The 20,250-nt window shown below is 49.5% G+C and overlaps 1 protein-coding gene across 4 annotated transcripts in view; it reads left to right on the top strand.

Annotated features, from left to right (window-relative positions):
* Nucleotides 1-1,582: 1,582 nt before the first annotated feature.
* The window catches only part of ADORA2A (adenosine A2a receptor), a 40,507-nt gene continuing 21,839 nt past the window's right edge, over nt 1,583-20,250 (top strand). For 2 of the 4 annotated variants that reach the window (XM_071572222.1, XM_071572219.1), the window contains exons 1-2: nt 1,763-1,846; nt 17,201-18,091. In XM_071572222.1, the coding sequence (XP_071428323.1) occupies nt 17,742-18,091 (350 nt within the window). In that variant the 5' untranslated portion in view covers nt 1,763-1,846; nt 17,201-17,741. Of the gene's footprint in view, nt 1,594-1,762; nt 1,847-5,626; nt 5,675-17,200; nt 18,092-20,250 lie in introns of those variants that run through there. The other 2 variants (XM_071572220.1, XM_071572221.1) reach the window with 2 other exon arrangements.

The raw sequence follows: 20,250 nt of genomic DNA, 5'->3' as shown, positions 1-20,250 counted from the left end.
AAATTTCTCATAGTCTCCTACTTTTGCTTTTTCTCTTTTTGCTGACTCGTCCATATATGTGTTCCCTAAAATCATTGCAAGTCACTGTGTGGTAAATTACTCCAGCCTTTTCTGTAACTTCCTGGGGAAAATGACTTTGTCCCCAGAGGATTTCCATTGTGTTTGGAGCAGCGCTCTGGCCTCCACTCTGCTCTGAGTTCCCAGCCCATGTGCCATCCTGCCTTCCCGACCAGAGTGCAGGGGAGGACAGCTCAGGTGCTGCTGCCAGGGCTAAATTTTTAATGCTTAGATGCTCATCAGTTTTGAGGTTGGTGCTGAAGGGGCCGGTGCCAGTTCTGCTATTTCTTTCCTACTGTCTATTACATTGAAAAAATGTAAAGCATCCTCCATGCTCTTGCTGCTGGGAAAGGCTGGGCAAGCTGGGGCTGTGGGTCAGTAATGTGGGAATGCTTCTGGCCAGGGTGGTGTGAGCAAAACCTCTCTGGGGTGGGGAATCCTGGAATCAAAACTTCTTGCACAGCACAAGAACCCAAGCTGTGGCAGTGCCCTGCACAGAGGGGCCTGGGCTGGCTGTCCCTGCCATGGGTCAGTTTGTCATGGGCTGGGACCTGCCATGGAGTTGGTGGGAAGCTGCAGTCACGCTGGTGCTTTTTCCTCTTTGCAATGTCCACCTAATAGGAGCATGTAGATAAATTACTTGCTAAGATGTAAAGTTGAAACATAGAAATTAAAAAACTTAGACAATATCCAAAAAGAGCAGCGGGATCAAATTCTTGGGAGGTTCTCTCCCTGCTTCAAAATTGCAGCGAGATGAGTCACGGCTGTCCCCAAGTGTGTTCCTTGGAGGAGTAGGAGCTGGCCGGGACACCGCGGGCAGGAACTGTGCCTGTGTGCAGTGGGATCCACTACCACTCCCGGGCGGGAACGTGAAATGTCTGTCAAATATTCAATAACTCCACAGAGAACGCTTAAACATTTGCAGAGCTGTATCGCACAGGGGTTCCTTTCGGTAGGTAGCAATGGCACTTAGGCAGAGGAGCAAGTGAGGTTCCTGTGTGTGTGCCGGTCTCTGTCACGGTATTCCCACAGCACTGCACTGTGAGGTAGAGGGGCAGGCTTCGCCTCGCTGGGTGGCTTTCTCAGACTGGAAAGAAGTAGATGCTTACAACAATGTAGGGAGAAAGCCCTCCTCTCTTTTCCTCTCCTCTCTTTTCCTCTCCTCTCTTTTCCTCTCCTCTCTTTTCCTCTCCTCTCTTTTCCTCTCCTCTCTTTTCCTCTCCTCTCTTTTCCTCTCCTCTCTTTTCCTCTCCTCTCTTTTCCTCTCCTCTCTTTTCCTCTCCTCTCTTTTCCTCTCCTCTCTTTTTTTTTCTCTCCTCTCTTTTTTTTTCTCTCCTCTCTTTTCCTTTTTTTCCTGCCCTCTCCTTCCTTTCCTCCTGTCATTGTATGCAGATCAAGCCCGCTCAAAGCCCGCTTCGGTCACTGGCAGGTCCCTCACGGGCGAGCGAGGACTCTCAAGTTCGCGGCGCTGTCCGCGATGGTGCACCGGGCTGGCCGGGCCGAGCCCCGCGGTGCCCGCTCGCCGCCGACCGCCAGGTAAAGCTGCGGGGCTGCCGGACGCCCATCCCGGCGGGTCGGGGAGCGTGGCTGAGAGCGGGGGGCGGCGGTCCCATCCCCGTCCCTGTCGCCGTCCCCGCCCGCCCCGCGCCGCCGGTGCCGCCCTGCAGGGGGAGCCGCGGGCCCCGCGCGTGCGGCGGAGGAGGGAGCGGAGCGGCCGCGGGGCAGCGCCGGCCCCGCCACGCGGCTCCCGCAGCGTCCGGAGTGGAGCGGAGCGGCACCCCGAGCGCAGGTGGGTGATGCCGGCGGGGCCGCGGCGAGGGGCGGCGGGTTCAGTTCCCCGTGAGCAGCTCCCGGCGCGCAGCGGGACCTGCCGGCCGGGGCGGGCTGCGGGACTCGTCCCGCTGGAGCATCCCGAGCGCGGCGGTCCCGGTCCCGCAGCCGCGGTGGGCGGCTCAGCTTCCCCCGCGGCAGCCCCGGTCCCTGTCCTGCCTCTCCCGCGAATTTCAAAAGCGACCGCCCGCTGCCCTCTCGGTGCTGCCGAATCCCCGGCCCCGAGACGGGCTGATTTTGCCTGGCCACCGCTTTCTCCTGCCCCGGCTCGGATGGCTTTTCCCCAGTGGAGCCGGTGCTTTTCACTCCTTGCAGATCCCCAATTGTCAGTCCCTCGACACACCCCCGCGCTCCAAGATGTTTGCTCCGCGGATCTTCCCTCAAACATCAGGTGCTGGACTTTGCCTTCCTGCGCCCAGTCCTCCACCAGCCCTTCAGCTGATATTTGTGCTTAATCATAAAATAGTGATTCCACAGGAGCACCCTGTATTCTGTAAACTTCTCCGGAGTGTTTCCGAAGGAGGCTTCTATGCATTTCACAGTCGGGTTAAGGGAAATAGGGCAGGATGAATAGATGGCGTTTAACCTGTGCGCAGTCTTAGCCCATTCCTTGGCCCCAAAACCCCCGACTCTGCCTTATCTCTGCCAAGCGGCTGAAAGTTTCTCAGCGGAGTCCCTTCCACCGTGCCTGGGAACTCTCAGCATTGGTACCCAGTGGGCTGTCTGTGCTGAGGGGAGCGGGCAGGTGAAGGACAGGGACATAGGCTGCGTGGTGCCGGTTGTCTCCGGAGCTGTGGTGCGGAGAAGGCTTTTGCGCTGGCAGCCAGGGCTCTGCAGCCCCGCGGGCTCCCCCGCGCTCACGGAGGGGCCGCCAGCCTATCCCGCACGGGTGCGGGAGGCAGGAGGTGCCGCCAGCCCATCCCGCACGGGTGCGGGAGGCAGGAGGTGCCGCCAGCCCGTCCCGCACGGGTGCGGGAGGCAGGAGGTGCCGCCAGCCCGTCCCGCACGGGTGCGGGAGGCAGGAGGTGCCGCCAGCCCGTCCCGCACGGGTGCGGGAGGCAGGAGGTGCCGCCAGCCCGTCCCGCACGGGTGCGGGAGGCAGGAGGTGCCGCCAGCCCGTCCCGCACGGGTGCGTGAGGCAGGAGGTGCTGCCAGCCCGTCCCGCACGGGTGCGGCAGGCAGGAGGTGCCGCCAGCCCGTCCCGCACGGGTGCGGGAGGCAGCAGGTGCGTTCCCGCTGTGTCAGTGCTGGCGAGTGGTGCCCTCACAGGGAATGTCCCTGCCAGGAGATTTTTCTGCACGGTCGTTTGTGCGGTCTAACCGAGGCACCGCTGTTGCTTTGATGCTCTTTTACGCGCTGGTGCAGAACGAGTTTGGGGTGTCTCGAGTGCGGGGGTACTGCGGGCTTTGCTATAGCGTGAAAGTAGCAAAGGTGGTAGAGCACCGTCTTCAAAACTGCTTGGGGCAGTGAGCCCGCAGAGAGACAGGAAGGGTTAACTTAAAGAGAACAACATGACTCACTTGGTAAATAGAGTTAATAGAATTGCTGTGACTACTTAAAATTATTTTCCTAAGCAGATGGCCAACTATTAGATAACTCGATCTTTGGATGTATTTGTTTTCAGGTTTCTTATCAGGCTGGTAAGCCTCAGACACGTGTAACTCAAGAACTGGAGTAATTGATAAATTCGTCCTTCTGCATGAGAGGAACTAACAGAGAGAGAGAAAGCATGGTCAGCTTCTGCTGTTAGAGACACTCCCACAGCATATTGACCAAGTGAAGTAGAAAAAGATTAGATAAAGTGACCATCAGGGATGTGAGAAATATTTCAATTGAATTAGGTCTGTGAAGGAAGTACCTTATTTCAAATCTCAATTAAAAAAGTCAATATAAATGTAATCACATATCACAAAACCTGTGAAAATGGAATCCTGTCTAATATGGCAAATGGACTACGTTCTGAATTAACCAGGAGAGCTGTGAACCTCTGAATTTGTAGAGAAAACATGTAGGCACAAACTGCAAACATGTATGTGTGTGTATAAAATAGAAATGACCTATTTTAGGGTGTGAAAAAAAAAGGCAAGCAGGACTTTTTAATGCTGTTCATTTGGTACGTTTGTAATTTTCATATGTACATAATCTATCCCTTTCCATGTGTATATTTATACATAAAAATAGAATGGGCATCATTCTGTACCAAGTCAGGGGATGTCGGCCCAGGAATGAAGTTTTTAGCCTCTGTCCTTCCATCAGTGGGTGCAGAAGGCACTGAAGGTTTGAGCTGGAAAGCTCCTGCCAGGTCTCCCATGTTTGCATTTCTGTTTTTGCTGATATTTTAATAGGATATTTCCATAAGGGCTGCTGGTGCTACTGCGTTTGGATGTAATCAACTTTGGAAAGCTATTCATCTTTCTTGTTTAATCTTCAATAATGGATTTCATGTAGAGCCATGTGGCTAAGCCCTCTTAAGAACTACCAGGAAAAGCTCAGCCCAGCACAAGGTTTGGAGGCACTGCTTTGAATTTTCACTCTTCTTTCAGTCCTGTCTATGTAAGGTCTGGTCTCCCTTCGGTCTCGAGCCTGGGTGCTTTTCCATCTTGTGTGGAGAGAAAACCTCCCCCTTTACCACTTCCTTTCTGCCTGCCTGCCTGCCTGATGGCTGTATGATTTCTTGTCTATACAGGATGTTTAAGATTTCACAGATTTTCCACCATTTTCACCGTTTCTGCTCTTCGCTTTGGTTTGACATTTCCACCCACGCGAGAGGGGACAAGGCAAAGTGTGACAAAGCTCTCTGAGTTCTGCTCAGCTGTGAGTGAGGTGTTTTCCAAATGAAGATGGTGTCAGTGTCTCTACTGGTGTCCTGCAAAGTTTGTTCTGGTCTTCAATTTGAGCAGATTTCAGCTTTTCTTGTTCACTCTCTCATTTGATTTGGATGGTGACTAACTCTCAAGGTTGTTCTTTATTGTGTGATTTCTGTCTGTAAGTGGAGATGGGCTATTAAACCTTTATTTTTTGTTGGTCTCTAAAGTAAAACCCAGGAAAGAGATCTTGAGTTGCATGTCAAGGAATCAGAGAGGATTCTCACAGCTCAGTTACTCCCTTTCATTGGGGTCTGGTGTTTAGGACCAGAAGGCTTTAAAGGCTTCATGGACCACCTTCAGGTTTTGCATCAGTGCACCTGAACAGCCTTGGTGAAGCCACCTGAACACAGCAGCACCAGCTCCTTGTCTCTCTGCTCATTTTAAAAATGCAGAGATAACTGCCTACTTACTGCCCTGCTTTTGTAGCTGAGTATTGAGGTGTGGTCTGTTAGGGGGTAAAGAACTGGCAGCATTCTGAAACTGAACTGAACTGTTAGGCTTCAGTCCCCCCTCTAGAGTCAGAAGATGCCTCTCCTTTCACAAAGGTTGCATCTGTATCAGAAATAATTATTGGTTTTCTTGAGGGTTTTTTTCTGCAGTAAATCTCTGTAGATCAGAATGGACAGATGGCACATACATTTCTCAATTATGGAAAATATCCTTAGGAGGCACTTGGAGGTCATCTGATCCAGGCCTCTGCCCAAAGGCAGGATCAGTTATGCTTTTGCCTTTCCTGACATCTATTTCTCCATCTTGCTCCTAAAGACCCAGCATGGAGACTCCCTACTTTCCTGACGTGCAGGAAACACGCTGATGTCCAGCTTAAACCTCCTTTGCTCTGACTCATCCCTCATCTTGACCACAGATGGTGCCCCACAGATGATCAGCAAAGTGTATTTCAGAGTGCTTCAGCAATGCAGGTATTCGGGAAATGTGAGTGAGTAAAGGTGTGATTTTCACTCCTCAGCCTGGGATCTGCACGGAGCAAATCACCCAAACTGTCGGCCTCGTGCCTGCTGTGGCTGCAGAGCTGGAGTGGCACGGGAGGGACAGGGCAGGGAGGCCGTGCCACAGCTCCATGTGGGGTTGGCAGTTGTAAAGTCAGGATCAAGTTGTTTAGATAAACACACAGCAGGGAGGTGATGGAAAGATCTGAGAGCCACTGAGTGCTGAGGAGAGTTCAGAGAAAAGCCAATGCAGCTCTGTGGGCTCTGCAGCAGCCCCGTGCTGGGGGCTCAGTGCTGCTGGGCACGGGCTGTGCCTGAGTGCCAGCCTTGTCCCCTCCTGCTCGGGGCCCCGGGGCCTGATGTGGGTGCTGTGAACCCCCCCGGGGCTGTGTGAGCCCCCCCGAGGGGCTGGCAGGGAGCGGGACAGGACCCGGGGCAGCCACCGCCTCTGAAGAGACTGCAGCGGCTGGCGCGGGGTGGGGAGAGCTCAGAGCACTTTAGACCTCACTCTTCGCTTAGATTTAAGCAACTAACTTAACCCTTATCAGTTTAGTTTGTGACTTCTTTTTGGAGAAAGGATGCTTTTCGTGTTTAGGCCTGTTGGTTTATTATTAAAACCAAACACGAGCAGGTAGCACAAAATCCAATGTGCCTCATGCACAAGGCATGCAGAGCCCTTTGTAGAAGAATACACAGAAGCTGTCCTGGAGCCTCCTTGCCCACAGAGCGGCAATAAATCCAGTGTCAGAAAGGCCATGGTTGAAACTTTACATATATTTTGAGGCTCTTGCTGCATGCATTCTTGATTTTTATTTTTTTAAAAGTTGCACATTTCAAGCACAAATAAAATAAGTAATTTGTTACCACTACAAATGCAGTGGAAGGCAGGATTTGAAAAGAAATGACAGCTACAAGACAAATTGTATTTATCTTAGGTGGTAAGTCAGGGGTTGCATGCAGTAGGTTTATCACCATCTGACAGGTAACAAGATAAAACTCCAGGTGTTACACAGGGATGTGGAAAAACCTGAAACGGGAATAAAGATACTTCACAAAGCATTTTTAGGGAACATTTGCAAACAATGCATCGGGGGCAATGGGGAAGATAGCGGGGAAGGGAAACTTCTTGCAGGGATGGTTTTGAGCCACGGACAGGGGGGAGGGAAAGGCGTAGGGAGGATGAGAGAATCTTCCTGTCCCTCTGTGACACAAGGAGAGGAAAGCGGGGCTTTCCTGAACCTTTGGAGACGTGACTGATGACATGCTGAGCTCCTGTCTGTGTGTTGATTAGCATTTGTGATTGCACTCAGTTCCAGGGGGGAAGGCTCTCAGGCATTCTAGTCCTTGCAGATCAGGGCTGTTTTATCTGCTGAAGGCTGAGATATGGCATTCCCTGTCCCCTGGCATTCCCTGTCCCCCGTGTTTGTCCCAGGTGATGCTCTCAGCAACAGTTGTGGCCCCTTCTTCAGCAGCTCTCCAAGATCTGTCTCCTCAATTTTTCTTCTGGTTTTGCTTTGTTGAAGATTCCTTGTTTTGAGTTTACACTATTGTGTTATCCTTTTGCTTCTCATCTCCCCTTTTTCCCCCACCTTTTTTATTTTTGTTTTCTTGCTAGGGCAGCATAATTGTCTCTGCACTCTTTGCCTGTTCTGTAATGCTGGTCTGTTACCCGAATCCCCCTCCCTGTACTGGGAAAGGCCTCTGCAAACCGACCCATCGCTTTGGTTATTGAGTTTTCCCCAGAACGGGATTGTCAGATCCCAGTAGGAATCAGTTGATGAGGTTAAGGAGTTAAGGGAAGTGGGCTGTTAAATACCAAATTTTGTGGTGATAACAGCTTTGGTTTCAGTATGAGATCCATATACTTGGGCACAGACTGGGATTTTCCATAGGAAACATTCCCCAGGATAAAAGACAGCAAAGAGGTATGTGGCTTTTTCATACAATCTTCAGAAGAGAGGCACGTGATTGAAACTAATTTGAATAATTGGAGTTTCCACATACGTCCGATGCACAGATCAGTGCCCAGCTTCAATGGCACCGTGGAAAATCACCCCACACTGACCTGGGCTGGCACCAGCACCATTGCAGCTCCTGCAGCATCTCTGGGGAGGCAGGCTGACTTTTAAAAAGTTCCTACAATGTTCTGCAGTCTGGATTTTGGCAAAAAAATTACCTGTGCTAATGGCCACCCGGTCAGGGACAGTCTGGGACTATTTCTGGTAGTCCCAAAAATCAGGCTCCTGTTAAAACCAAGGCACCCAACTTTGTCAAACACCTAAAAAACATTAATGTTTTCTTTTATGTCATCCTGTGTCTTGCATAATGTTGATCCAAACTCTGCTTGACCATTATGATTCATTTGGGGCTATAACATGGGTAGACATGGAGGATTCCATGGATTTGATGGAATTAATGTAATTTTTTTTCTCTGATACAGTTAAATGGTGCCAGGATACAGAAGGTAAGATGCTGTATTCATGGGCTGGGAACTGGAAGGAAGATTCACTGACAGCTTTTTTAACTTTCCTGCCCCATTCCCAAAGGGAAATCGTCCTCCACAAAGCCACAGCCCAGCCCAGCTGTATGATTGCAGCAGATAAGAGGTGGACACAGTCCACTTGGGAGAAACTGTTCTGGCCATCTCCCTGGGGTCCATCTCTGCTTGACTAACATCCCTTGAGTTTGGAGTCAAATGCCACAGTCCCTAAGGAATTTGCCTTGGGAGCCTGTTCTGTCCTTGTTTGGCAAGGTGTGAGGATTGCAGCTGTCCTGCATTTGAGAGACGATTGCAGCTTTCTTTACAGCTGGAGCTCTTTCCTGATGTCTTGTTGTGCAGAAACTGTAAGATACCTGAAGATTTCATAGTGCAGAAGGGCCACTTCCCAAAGGTGGTGGAGGTGCCTCTGCTGCTGCTCCCCCTGGACAGGCACAGCAGCTTACAGATAGCTGGCAAGTCCAATAAAATGTTTTCTAAAGTGATCTATGAATGGCTGCTGGTTCTCCAGTGTGGTGGTTTGGTGTAGGAGACAGCAATGATGAGCAGTGCCACCTCCCCAGCAGTGACAGTCTCCAGTGGCACAGTGGGGGCAGGAAGCAGGGAGAGGTGCCAGGCTGGCACTGGAACGGATGTGCTCTCACCACAGCACAAGGACTTAGGAAATGAAGAAAGGGCTTCGAGGCCTCAGAACACCAGCTGAACACTGAGGCTCTGGGATCCCTGTACAGTGACACTGGAGAGTTCTTAATACATTGGGTTATACTCAAAGACCTGGGGGAAAAAAAGAGTCCCTGTGAGTAGGTCTGGGAAGGGCTGTGTTGGTGTGGCTGGGTGTGATAGTGAAAGTGCAAGTCACCCCTCGGGAGAGGCAGCAGGTGCGAGTCATAGCAAAGAGGAGGGTGTGACACAGTAAGGGCATGTGTCCTCAAGGCATTATCAGAGCATCAACTCCTCCTTATCCACAGAGGGTGGCAGAGCCCTAAAAATGTCTGAAATAGTTTTGAGACTGAGACAGAAACATTAACAGAATGATGAGGTGTCACACTGGGTAAATAAAGGTGAGCAAGTCAGGATAAGTACCTGAAATAATGGAAGAGGGAATGTTGCTGGAAACAAACTAAGGAGGCAGAAAATTTGTTATTGTGGCTTTTGCCTGCTTTTGGGATGAACACACACTAATTGCTTTCTCACTGGCAGCTGATTGACAAACTCAGTAAAACGTGCTGGTGCCCAGCCTGGGGTGCAGGGGGCCAGGGCACCCCCAGGACATGGGAGGAAACAGGGTTCTTGTGCTGAAAGTCAGCCTGATCTGCATGGCACAGGGGCACAGGGCCAATTTCTGGCTGAGCCAACACTGAAACAGCAGTCAGGGGGCTCTGAGGGGCAGAGGGTGGGGAAGCTTTGGGTGCTCGGGTGGGCTCTGCTCTGTGCCAGTGAGATGGGCTCTGCTCTGTACCAGCGGGGTGGGCTCTGCAGAGCGCGGGCTCAGCTGTGTCACTGCTTAAACTGCTCCAAGAAGGCAGCAGGTGGGGCAGGAAGGATGAGCTGAGCTGTGGGGGCAGCCCAGGGGAGGCCTGGCTGCTGCTCCTCATGTGGTGGGCAGGAATCAAACCCTCAGATGGTACCAGAGTTTCCCGGTGAGTCCTCAGGAACAGCCCCTGCTCAGAGGGGTCAGTGGGTGAGCTCTGGGTGAGCTAATGCAGGGAGACAGCTGGGCTTTGGCCCAGAGGCAGGGAGAGTTCACTCATCTTCTGTTCAAGTTGTACAGTGCCTTCATGAGGACAGGGAAGGACAGCTGGGGAATCATTTAAAGTTAGAGAGAGATGGAAAGAGTTATGTTCCTTCTGCTGTAGAAGGCAGGGTGTTGGTTGGCCTGGTATGACAGCTCTGCCTGCAACGGGGAGAGTTTTTGTTTCACTATCAGAGTTTATGCAAACACCACTGGCAACCTGCAGGAGGACAGCGCTGGAGAGAGGGGGCAGGGATCACAGACAGACCTGCAGTTAGAGAAGGGAAAGAGGGTTTGGGAACAACTGCATCAAAAGGCAGGAAAAAGAATAGATGTACCCATTTCTCAACTGCCTTCTGGAAACTCTACATAGAACTGAGAGGCAAAGTCACATCTGGAGAGAAATCTACTCCATTATTTTAAAATAAACCAGAATGGATGCATTAGCAATACAATAAATATTTTCAGAGTAAACTCTCCCCTTGCCTGTATTCCTCAGTGGGTCACCTCTTCTTGATATTGTTTCCTCATTTCTCTTACTTTGTCCTGGAAGGAAATGCTCCTCATGTATGAACACAGCTGGCTTTAGTAGGGCTATGGGGAGGCAACGTTTGCTTTTGAGTTCTTCCCTCACACAGGAAAAGAAAACTGGCTCCTCAGAGACATTGTGAATGATATTGGCAGTAATAATTTGTTTCTGGTCATGCTACATGGTTTTAATTACGTTTCTTTTACTTGTCTCTCTTATGAAAGCTTGTCCAAATGCTTGATTTTTTTTTTATTTTTACAAATACCATCATAGGCAAATCAACATCAGCAATCCAGAATAAAAATAGTTTGCTTATAAACCCAACATGTTTTGGTGCCTTTTGGCAATATATCATGATGCCTGCTGCCCAGTGAGACTCTGCTCTAGTGAGCACAGGGGAGCTTTTCCCTTCTGTTTGTTTGTTTGTTCTGGCTTATTTAACTGCTGGTCATTCAGTCTTACTTAGTTTTGCCCTCCCTGGCTTTTTGTGACCATTAGAATGGGAATAATTACTATGAGGGTTTTTTTCCTGCTTTTAAACATTTATAACATCCACTTAGGAAAAAAATGGTCAAATGCATTCTGGTTTAGTCTTCCACTGCTGCAATAAAAATTAATCCACTTGTAGCACTTGGAGGGCAGGAGGCAAAGCTGCAATATTGGTTTTGGGGTAGCCATTCCCAGCACCAGCCCATCTATGTGATAACCTTTGCTTGTTGTCCAGTGGGGTTTCACTTTTGGGGCATTGTTGGGTTTTGATTTTATTGTGGGGCATTAACAGGAGGAGAAGAGAAACACAGGAGAGGCTTGCAGGTTGTGATTTTATTGCTGTTTTTGTTGCTGTCACTGGTGCAGCAGCAGGGGTGTCTCAGGTAATCCCCAGTCAGTCAGTCAGGACTTCCCACCCAGACTCACAGTGCGTGTCCTGCTGGGAGTGCAGCTCCTTTGGTAGCCTGAACTGCAGCAGAGGTGGAAATGTAAAGCAGAATTGTTGCCCCTCCACCTCCTTCTGAACTGACAGACATAGATCAGGGACAGTGCAGATCTCTGAAAAGCCATTTCTTCTGCCTTTCACAAGTACATGGAGGGAAGGGTCTAAGACTTGAAGAGCTGTTACTTCCCTGTAAGAGGGGATTACACCAAGCTTAGCAAAGCTGAAGCCCTCACTGTACTCAGGATTTCAGAATTTCCAAAGCCCATCCAGAAACCTTCTTATCCCACTGTAGGGTTTACACTGGAGGAAGATTTCACTTCCCAAGTGCTTCCAAAACCCAATGGCCCTGCGTTTTTGCAGTCAGAGCATCAGTGGCTCAAATGGTATTTTGGACAAAGTCTGACACAGTCCTCTGGAAGGGTCAGACTGACACGCAGAGCCCCGTGTTAGAACAGGGAATTCCACACATCCCTGTGTTCTACACTTGTATGAGTGTCCACACAGGCAGGTGTGGGAGGGCACTGGGCATCTCTAACTCCAGGGAGGGCTGAGGGAAAGTGCAGGTGCTCCAGGTACCTGAAAACAAAGCCCATGGTGTGCTGATGATTTTGCCTGCTTTGTTTCACTTGTATCCTTTGTTAACAAAGAGCAGTCTAGAGGGAAATAGTCTATTATTAATATTTAATTTCCTCCTATTACTGTAAGCAGATGACCTAAAAGATCGTTTAGCCAGCAGCCAATAATAAAGCAAACAGGGGAATCAGAAAATGTATGTCCTGGGTAGATGGGTGATGCCTCCTTCTCTTTCCTGCCCCACCCAGCCACAGGTCCCCCGAGGGCAGGCAGGGTGAGGGTGCTCTCTGAGAGCCCCCAGCTCTCTGGCTGTGTGTGACCAGTCAGGGCCACGGGGAAGATGCTCGATGTGAAATATTCATAAAAGTACTGAACTTCAGAAAGGAAACCCTTGAGCAACACAGAGAAGTGCTCCTGCTGCCTTCCCTGTGGTTCTCCCCAAAGGACACCTGTTCTCATTATGTTTTACAGCCCCGGTTGTTTTGCAAATTTGTGTATTGCCTGTGAGCACATTGGCTTATTTATTGTGACTTGATCCTCTGAAGTGATGGGTAGAGAGAAGATTTCTTGGAGTCTTTGATTGAAAAGATAGGGAGATTCTCTTTGAGCTGAAGAAGTTTCAAAGAGAGGATAAAAACTGACAAGCATCTCCCCCTCCAGGCTTTGGAAAGTAGGAAACAAATGATTTAGCAGCACCAATTTTGCTGCTTACAGCCACGTGGGCATTCCAGGATTTTCCCTAAGGGAATTAGGTGATCTGCATGTGGCTGGTACCTGGGAAGGGTCATGTTGTCAGAAGGAGATGCCAGATTGTGATCTGTGGAATGAGCCTTGATGGGCACAGCCCGTGGCCACTGAGACCTGCCTCTCTTGGCCCATCCTAGAGCAGACAAGGAGAAACCAATTCCCTCTGGAGCCCAGGGGAGCTGCAGCCTGTCCCCTATGTGCCCACAGACAGTCCTGGGTGCCCCAAGGGCTGCTGATGGTCTGGAGATTTCGCTAATAGAGAGCAGCTGTCAAACTGAAGTGTCACAGACATGGCCAGCCTGGCATGGGCACAGAGGGTGCTCTGTACCAGTGTGACAAAGTGTGGGTGTCCAAAACCACCGGGAACTCAGCCTGAAGGGGCCAAGAGCTTGTTTGAGTTGGGTGATTTGAACCAAGCACCGGCCAAGGGCTCACTGTGATGATTTCAGCACTCAGGAGATAAAAGGGGCAACATCTTAGTCCAAAGCCAACTGGAGATGCCAAACAAAAGCTTGCTTAGGCTCTGGTGGTGACTTGCTTCATGGGAACATGCTGTGCAGATGCTTTATTGAATTTTCAAGGAGCAGTTTTTCATTGGGGAGGTGAAATATGAGAGAGAACAGAGTGTTCCAAGTCACTAAAAATGAACAGAGCACCAGGTTTACAGGTTTGTGAATGACAAAAAAGGTTTATTTAATAATGGGGAAAAGGCCGGAACATAGCCCGAGGTATCAAGAAGGAATTAAGAAAGTAAAACACAGGCTTAGGAAGAAATACTAATTGTAGCTGTCCATCCCGTTGGGTGACATAGGTTGTTTTCCTTAAGTTTCAAGAAGCTTGTTAAATATACACTTCCCCAGTGAGTAAAGCAGATTGTTAATTAATTTTGCCTTGTTAGACCTGGTTGCTGAGCCTTGCGATCTTGCATGAAACAGACAATTCTACAATAAATTTTGTGTTCCCTCTGGATATATGTCATCTTCTCTAGGTGGTCTGGATTTCCTTCTGCCCCTGTACAGTACGTTTCTAGCTGTATCAGCAGAAAGGCTGAGCCTGTTCTTGTTTGCAAGCAAGTTGCAAATCCTTCTAGAACTGAGCTTTGCTGCGATGTCAGGTGAGGTGCAAAGGGGGTGAGGCGAGGTGGGTGAGTAGAGGCTGAACACGAAACCTCCCGGGCTGTGGCACCTTCTGTCAGCAGCACTGAGGGCCCTGCTGGGCTGGGCTGTGTGGCCAGAGATTGGTGTTTCTGCCCAGAAGCAGCAGAGCTGAAACAGACACCAAATGTTGTTGTGTTGTAGCTGGGACACCTGCTCGGCCCCTTCGCTGCTCTCCTGAGATGTGCTGGCTCTGCAGAACTCTGTGTTTTCCGGCCCATCTGAGAGCACAGGGTGGAAGGACACGTTGTCCTCTTCTGGACATAACATTCCAGTTGCTTCGGAATAAATGACTAGTGCTTGGGATGGAGAATCAGGCCTCTGTTTGTGAAGGGGGATGGGAAGCAAGGGACTAAGCAAATTCACAGATGAAAAATTCAAATTTAACATCACAACCATGAAACAAACAGTTGAAGCAGAAGGTTAAAAGCTCTATTGTGTCAGAAAACAGCGTGTGATGTGGTCATTAAACTTCGGATCCAGCATTGTGCTGTTTTAGGATGCGTGCAGAGCTGTAGGCAATTCCAGCTGTCTGTGCTGACCACTCTGCATGTCTGGGACCTCCACAGTGTAGGTTTGTGACTTCCCTCCATGTCCTGTTGGAAAATGAGTTTGAGATGAGCCATCAAAAAAGTCAGGTTAAACAAGATGCATCCGGGATTAATAGGGATTTGTAATCCTACTTAAGGAAGTTCTCAAATGGGGAAGAATGTCCCAGTAATTTTGCTTGGATCTCTTCCCCGAGGTGTGTGTGCAGTGAACACGAGGGGCAAGAGCAACATAGCAGGACTTTAGTTAAATGCTCAGCATGAGGATTAACCTGCCCAGTTCTCAGGCTGGCTCCTTTCAAAGAGCAGCTCCTTCAGCTCCAACTCCATCTCAGAGAAGTTTGTGAGGGGGTTGTGGTGGGTTTATTTTCCATCACAGCAGTTTTGGCCCAAGTATGTTGCGGTAATTCGTTATTTTTTCTAAACTTGTGCTGACACTGGAGTTTGACTGTGAGTTTGGAAGCCTGTGGGCCCATGGGAGGTGTGAGCTCCCTGCTCCGTGGCCAGTGTGTTCCCCTGTCCCCATCCTTGCTGCTGTGGTGCTGAGGGACACGGGAGCTTGTTCCCACTCCGGAGCCTTCAGGCACTGCCTCTGACAGGCACCCCCACCTTCCTCTTAGGACCATCTTTTGCCCACTGTTTCCCTTGTTTGGTTGGGTATTTTCCTCCCACCAGCCTTTTCCTGTCTTTCCCCCCCCCTCCTTTCTTGCTCACACTCATGCACAAAGCATTGTTTATTTGTCATCCTGCCTTTTGTGGGCTTTTTTCTCCCTCCAGATATTTTTTTATTTCTGTTTGATATTAATTTTAATCCCCTTCCCTGAAAGTTGGGCTGAGGGGGGAGGTTTCAATATCACTGCTTTGAAACAAACCTGTTGGGATTTGTAATGGGCAATCAGATGCTGGCAGAGTGAGGTAAGGGCATATCACTGACATCCCTGAAATTCAAGAAAGTAGAAGCAATCTTCAGGAAGTCAGTGGAAAAAGGCAGTTTTTGCTGTAGAAAGATAGATAATATGGAGGTTTTGGGAGTTTTTCTTCTTTAAAAAAGATTAAATGGATGATCTTTATCTTCCTCTTAACAGCGAGATCACACCATAATCTCTTCTGTTGATTTCTCCCACTCAAACCAAACAAAACACAGAACCAAGATTGCTGAAGGTGGAGAAAGCAAAGGGTTTGAAGCATGTCCAAACCACCAAGAATCATTCACTTTCCTTTCAAATGCAGCATTAGCAATAGAGCTCTAAATCAATGAAAGGTCTAAAATTAGATTATATTCCTGAGATCAGATGTGAATCACAAGTTAATCATATTTTCTTTTATTATCACCGTCTTTACCCTTTTATTTTAGCCTGAGAAATTAGGTTTCTGACTTGAAAACAGAGTGACCTGTGAAGGCATCAAGCCCTCCTGGGTGAGACCATGCCAGATCACCTGTGGATGGGTCCCAAAAATCTCGTTTTGGAGGTTCATGTCCCATCCAACACTGAGCTCAGGTGATCTATCAGTTAGTGCTGTTTTTCTCTCTCTCTCCAAGCCCTCTGATGTTTCAAGTGGCTGTTTCTTAAATTAGTGAGAAAAATATCACTGCTTAAGCTTACTAAATAAGGTTTACAACCCACTCTGCAAGTGACAGGCGAGGACAGCAAGCAATTATCTCTTGACTGTGGCACAAAGCTCAGGGAACTGCATTTTGAGCTGAGTCTGTGGTGAAATGCAGTGTCTGAGGCAGAGGCACGAGGTGACCTGCAGGCTCAGCGTGAGGGGGTGTGTGTGCCAGCCAGGGGTGCCTGATGGTGTGAAGGGCAGATGCAGGACTGTGTTCCCTTGCAGCAGCACCAACTTCAGCCCCAGGTCTGAGTGCATGACACTGCAGGATCTCAAATGTATCCCTGGGAGCTGACACTGGCATTGTGCCCATGTGTGTGTTTCTGGGAGAGGTGTGTTTTGGGGAATGTGTTTCTGGCTGGCTGTAGGTGACTAAAGATGCTGACCTGGATGTGCGGATTGGATGCAACAAAGACTATGGACAATACAGGCATAATGAATAAATGGTTTGCTTATAGGATACAGATTTACGTGAACAAAAATGCTGGTGTTGCAGGAAGGCAGCCTGCAGAGACCCTTGAAAGGAGTGTTCATGGCCAGGGGAAATGTCCTCCAAGATGTCCCAGTGTGACACACCTCCAGCTCTTCTCCCTGCCACAGATCATATTCCTGTGTCTGTGCACATGGAGGCAAGGCTGGGTATGGCCACAGAGGGGTGGCCACACATGCCAGCAGCACAACCCCCTCTGATGAGGGTTCCTGTCTCTGCAGAGCAGTGCTTTGGTGCAGCTCCCTCCTGGGGCAAAGCCCATGGCTGGCTGGAGTCTGTTGTTGGTGGTCACAGAGAGACAGGTGTATGTGAAAGGACTGCTCCACCTTTTCTCTGTGCAGCCTCAGCCTCACTTGCCAAGGCATAATTAGTGGGGCTCTCGTGTTTCAGGGCAGGCTATTGAGCAGCTGCTGAAGTGCCAGCTCAGTTGGTAGCCTCGAAAACAAAATGTCCCTTGTTTCTCATCACCACTGTGAAATGCTGCCTTCCTGAACTTGGGCTGGGCCCTGCAGCTTTCAGGATAGACAAAATGTGAGAATTTTGCCAATGATGTATTCTAGGTCTGTTTAATATCCGTTATCAATTTAATGTGCCACTTTAATGAGATTTTGCTTTCTCCATCTCCATAGAGCTGATTACTTACTGTGTGTGATTGGTGGTGTTCTGTTGGTTTTTTTTTTAAAGGAAACTACAAGTGAAGAAGTTCAATGTTTGCTTCAGCTGAAGAGAATATTTCTCAAGTCCTGGTGGGAAAAGGTGGAAAAGAGAAGCAGAGGATGTTGCCAGTAGGTATGAACGTGACAGGAAGCCATGAGTAGCAGTGTGATTGTCAACAGGAAACGAAGCCTCGCAGCTGATGTGACGCTGCTGTGCCCTGCTCTGGCTGTGTTGTGTTGGCTGCTGGTCCCTGTGGCCTGGGGAGCAGTGTCTGGCCACAAGAGCAATTCTGCTGTCTGTTTGTCTGCCGGAGTTGGAATCGTTCTGCATCTGGTTCATCCACTTGTGGAGCTGGCAAGCCCTGGGCTTTTTTCCTTGCCACCTGCTGCTGGGCAGGCCTGGAGCAGCAGTGGGGAGGGCAGTGTGTGTGTGTGAGCAGCCCCAGGGCTGGCAGCGAGTGCTCCGCAGCCCCCCGGCAGCTTCGTGGCGTCGTGGCCATTCCGTGCTCTGCAGATATGAACGCTGAGCTGTCCCGGCACGTCCCCACGCCGGCCTGGCTGTCCTCACCATGCTAGTACATGGGAAAGAGGACTTCCTCTCAGACATCGCCTACATCATCCTGGAGCTCATCATTGCTGTGCTGGCCATCCTGGGCAACATCCTGGTCTGCTGGGCCGTCTACCTGAACAGCAACTTGCAGAACGTCACCAACTACTTCGTGGTGTCTCTGGCTGCTGCTGACATCGCCGTGGGCGTGCTGGCAATCCCCTTTGCCATCACCATCAGCACTGGCTTCTGTGCCTTCTTCTATGGCTGCCTTTTCATTGCCTGCTTCGTCCTGGTCTTGACTCAGAGTTCCATCTTCAGCCTTCTTGCTATTGCCATCGACAGAATCATTGCCATCCGGATACCCCTCAGGTAAGAATGGGCTGGGGGCTCAGGGTGTGGAAGTGGTGAGGGCTGAACATCCCTAAGAACAACAGACCTGGAGATGAATCAAGGAAGGAAAGTTAAATGAGGACCAGCACTTTTTCTCTTGGTATCTTGAAAAAACACTTTTCTAGGTCTTAAGGGCTGCCCTGGCTGCTGGATTTTCCAGTCACTTCATTTTCCAGTCCTTCTCTGCCCTTTCATGTCCATGTCCATGCGCATGTCCATGGCACTGTGGGAGCTGCCATTCCCTACTTAGACAGGATCCCGCAGCAGCATCGATAACCTGTGCCCTGAGCTGCAGAAGGATGGCTGTGGGAAGGTGCAGCCAAAGCAATACATGGTGGAGGGCAGAAAGGGGGTGAGGTCAGGGCTTGTCTCCTTCCCCCTGGGGAGAATGGGGGGCTCTACCTGCAGCTGCAGCAGCAGGGCAGGGGTAGAGAGGGTGGGGGGTTCTCTCAGGGGTCCATTAAACGTGGAAGGAGGAAGCAGCAGCCTATGGAGAAATGGCCGTTAGGAAGGTTTGGATCAACTCAGATGCTGCCTCTGGAAGCAAAGCATGTGTTAGGTCAAGGCAGAGGCTTGTCCCAGTCCAGACCTGTAGGTGGTTATTCTGTGGTCTCTGGAGTTAAAGAAAAGGATGTTTAAATATGAGAGCATGAAAGCTGACTGTGACTGGCTGCTCCTTGGTGTGCAGCCAGGGAGGGGGCCTGGGCCAGGGGGAGGCTCTGCCACACACAGGGGCTGTTCCTCAGTTCAGTTTAGGAGCAGGTTGTTGTGATGGGCTGTGTCTGAGCGTGGGTGTGAAGCAGCTTTGCATTTCTGTGACAGCCTTTCTGAGCCATTCACTGAGCTCCAGAGATGGAGAGGAAGCCCCTGGAGAGGCTGGTGCAGGAGAAGTGTAGGAGTCTCCTTCCTTCCTGCCTTGTCTTTAAGAGGATGCAGCACACTCTCAGGAATAGAGAGACTGCCTGCCTCTCCTGAACAACAAATGTGGCTGCAAAAATGGAACAAACTCTGATTTTTATGCTCTTGAGTTTGAGTTTTTGGGCATCCTGAGCTTAAATCACTTGTGTTGGCCCGTGCAATTTAGTTTTGTGCCTTCTGAATACTTTGGTCATGCAGAACTTCTGTCCATTAACACAAACTTCCCATTCAAACCAGAAAGGGAGCCCTGGAGCTGTGGAGGTTGCCTTTCCACATGGGCTGGTGCAGCAAAGTCTGTCCTGAAGCCTTTCCTCAGAAAGGCTGTGCTGCTATAATGTTACCAGTAATTGGTGGCTCCCAAACCTCTTTAGTCACACCTGTTACAGCCTCCAGTTTTATGTAGTTGTAAAGAATATCTATTCCATCCCACTGCAGAGAAAACTCTATCGATATTACCTATAAATTGGGCTGTGCCCACTTTTTAAAAGTTCTACTATAGATACTTTCAGTTTATAAACCAAAATAATGGTGAATGGTACAAGGAAAGATGTAGAGTAGCCCTGGGGAGCTGCCCCTGCAATGATTTGGGGAAGGGCTGATGTCTTGGATTCATCTCTCACGAGCTGACTCTGAGGACTTTTGCTGATGGCTTAAGCTCTCTTATTGCTAGAGGATGATTTGCCAGGAAAAGGGTTTAAAAAATCTGGATTTCTGCCCATTTTTTGGGCTATCACTGTAACTGTATTGTCTTGAAAATGCAATTTCCTGGAACAGCCAAGGTAAAGTCTTTTAGAAAAACCAACCAGGCTTCATGAGTGCTGGGCACGACACTGGTTTCATTATCTTGTTTTTGAAAAAACAGAGCACACCCTCTTCTGCCCCAGGAACAGAGGGGCTGATTGGATGCAGAAACCCACAGGTAAATCTGGGGCTTCCTCTCCCTCTAAGTCCTTTGCTGGTTTGTCCTTTCACAGTAGGAGTGATGAATTTGTCAATTCTGTTTCCCCTTAAGAATTTATGGATGAATAAACATTAGATTTATAGCCTCAGACCTGCTGAGAAAGTGAAAGCTGATTATCTGAAGAGGGAAATGTGATATGATTCAGGCTGCTCATATCCACTTTGTTTTTCTTTTTCTAATATCTTTTTGCCTCAAAGATGTGTCAAACATGTTGAAGGACAGTTCTGCCACTAAAGGTGTGTTGTTTTCCCCCCATCCT

Source organism: Pithys albifrons, chromosome 17 (genome assembly GCF_047495875.1).
Source record: "Pithys albifrons albifrons isolate INPA30051 chromosome 17, PitAlb_v1, whole genome shotgun sequence".
Taxonomy (NCBI): Eukaryota; Metazoa; Chordata; class Aves; order Passeriformes; family Thamnophilidae; genus Pithys; species Pithys albifrons.
This window is presented reverse-complemented; position numbering and strand designations above follow the sequence as displayed.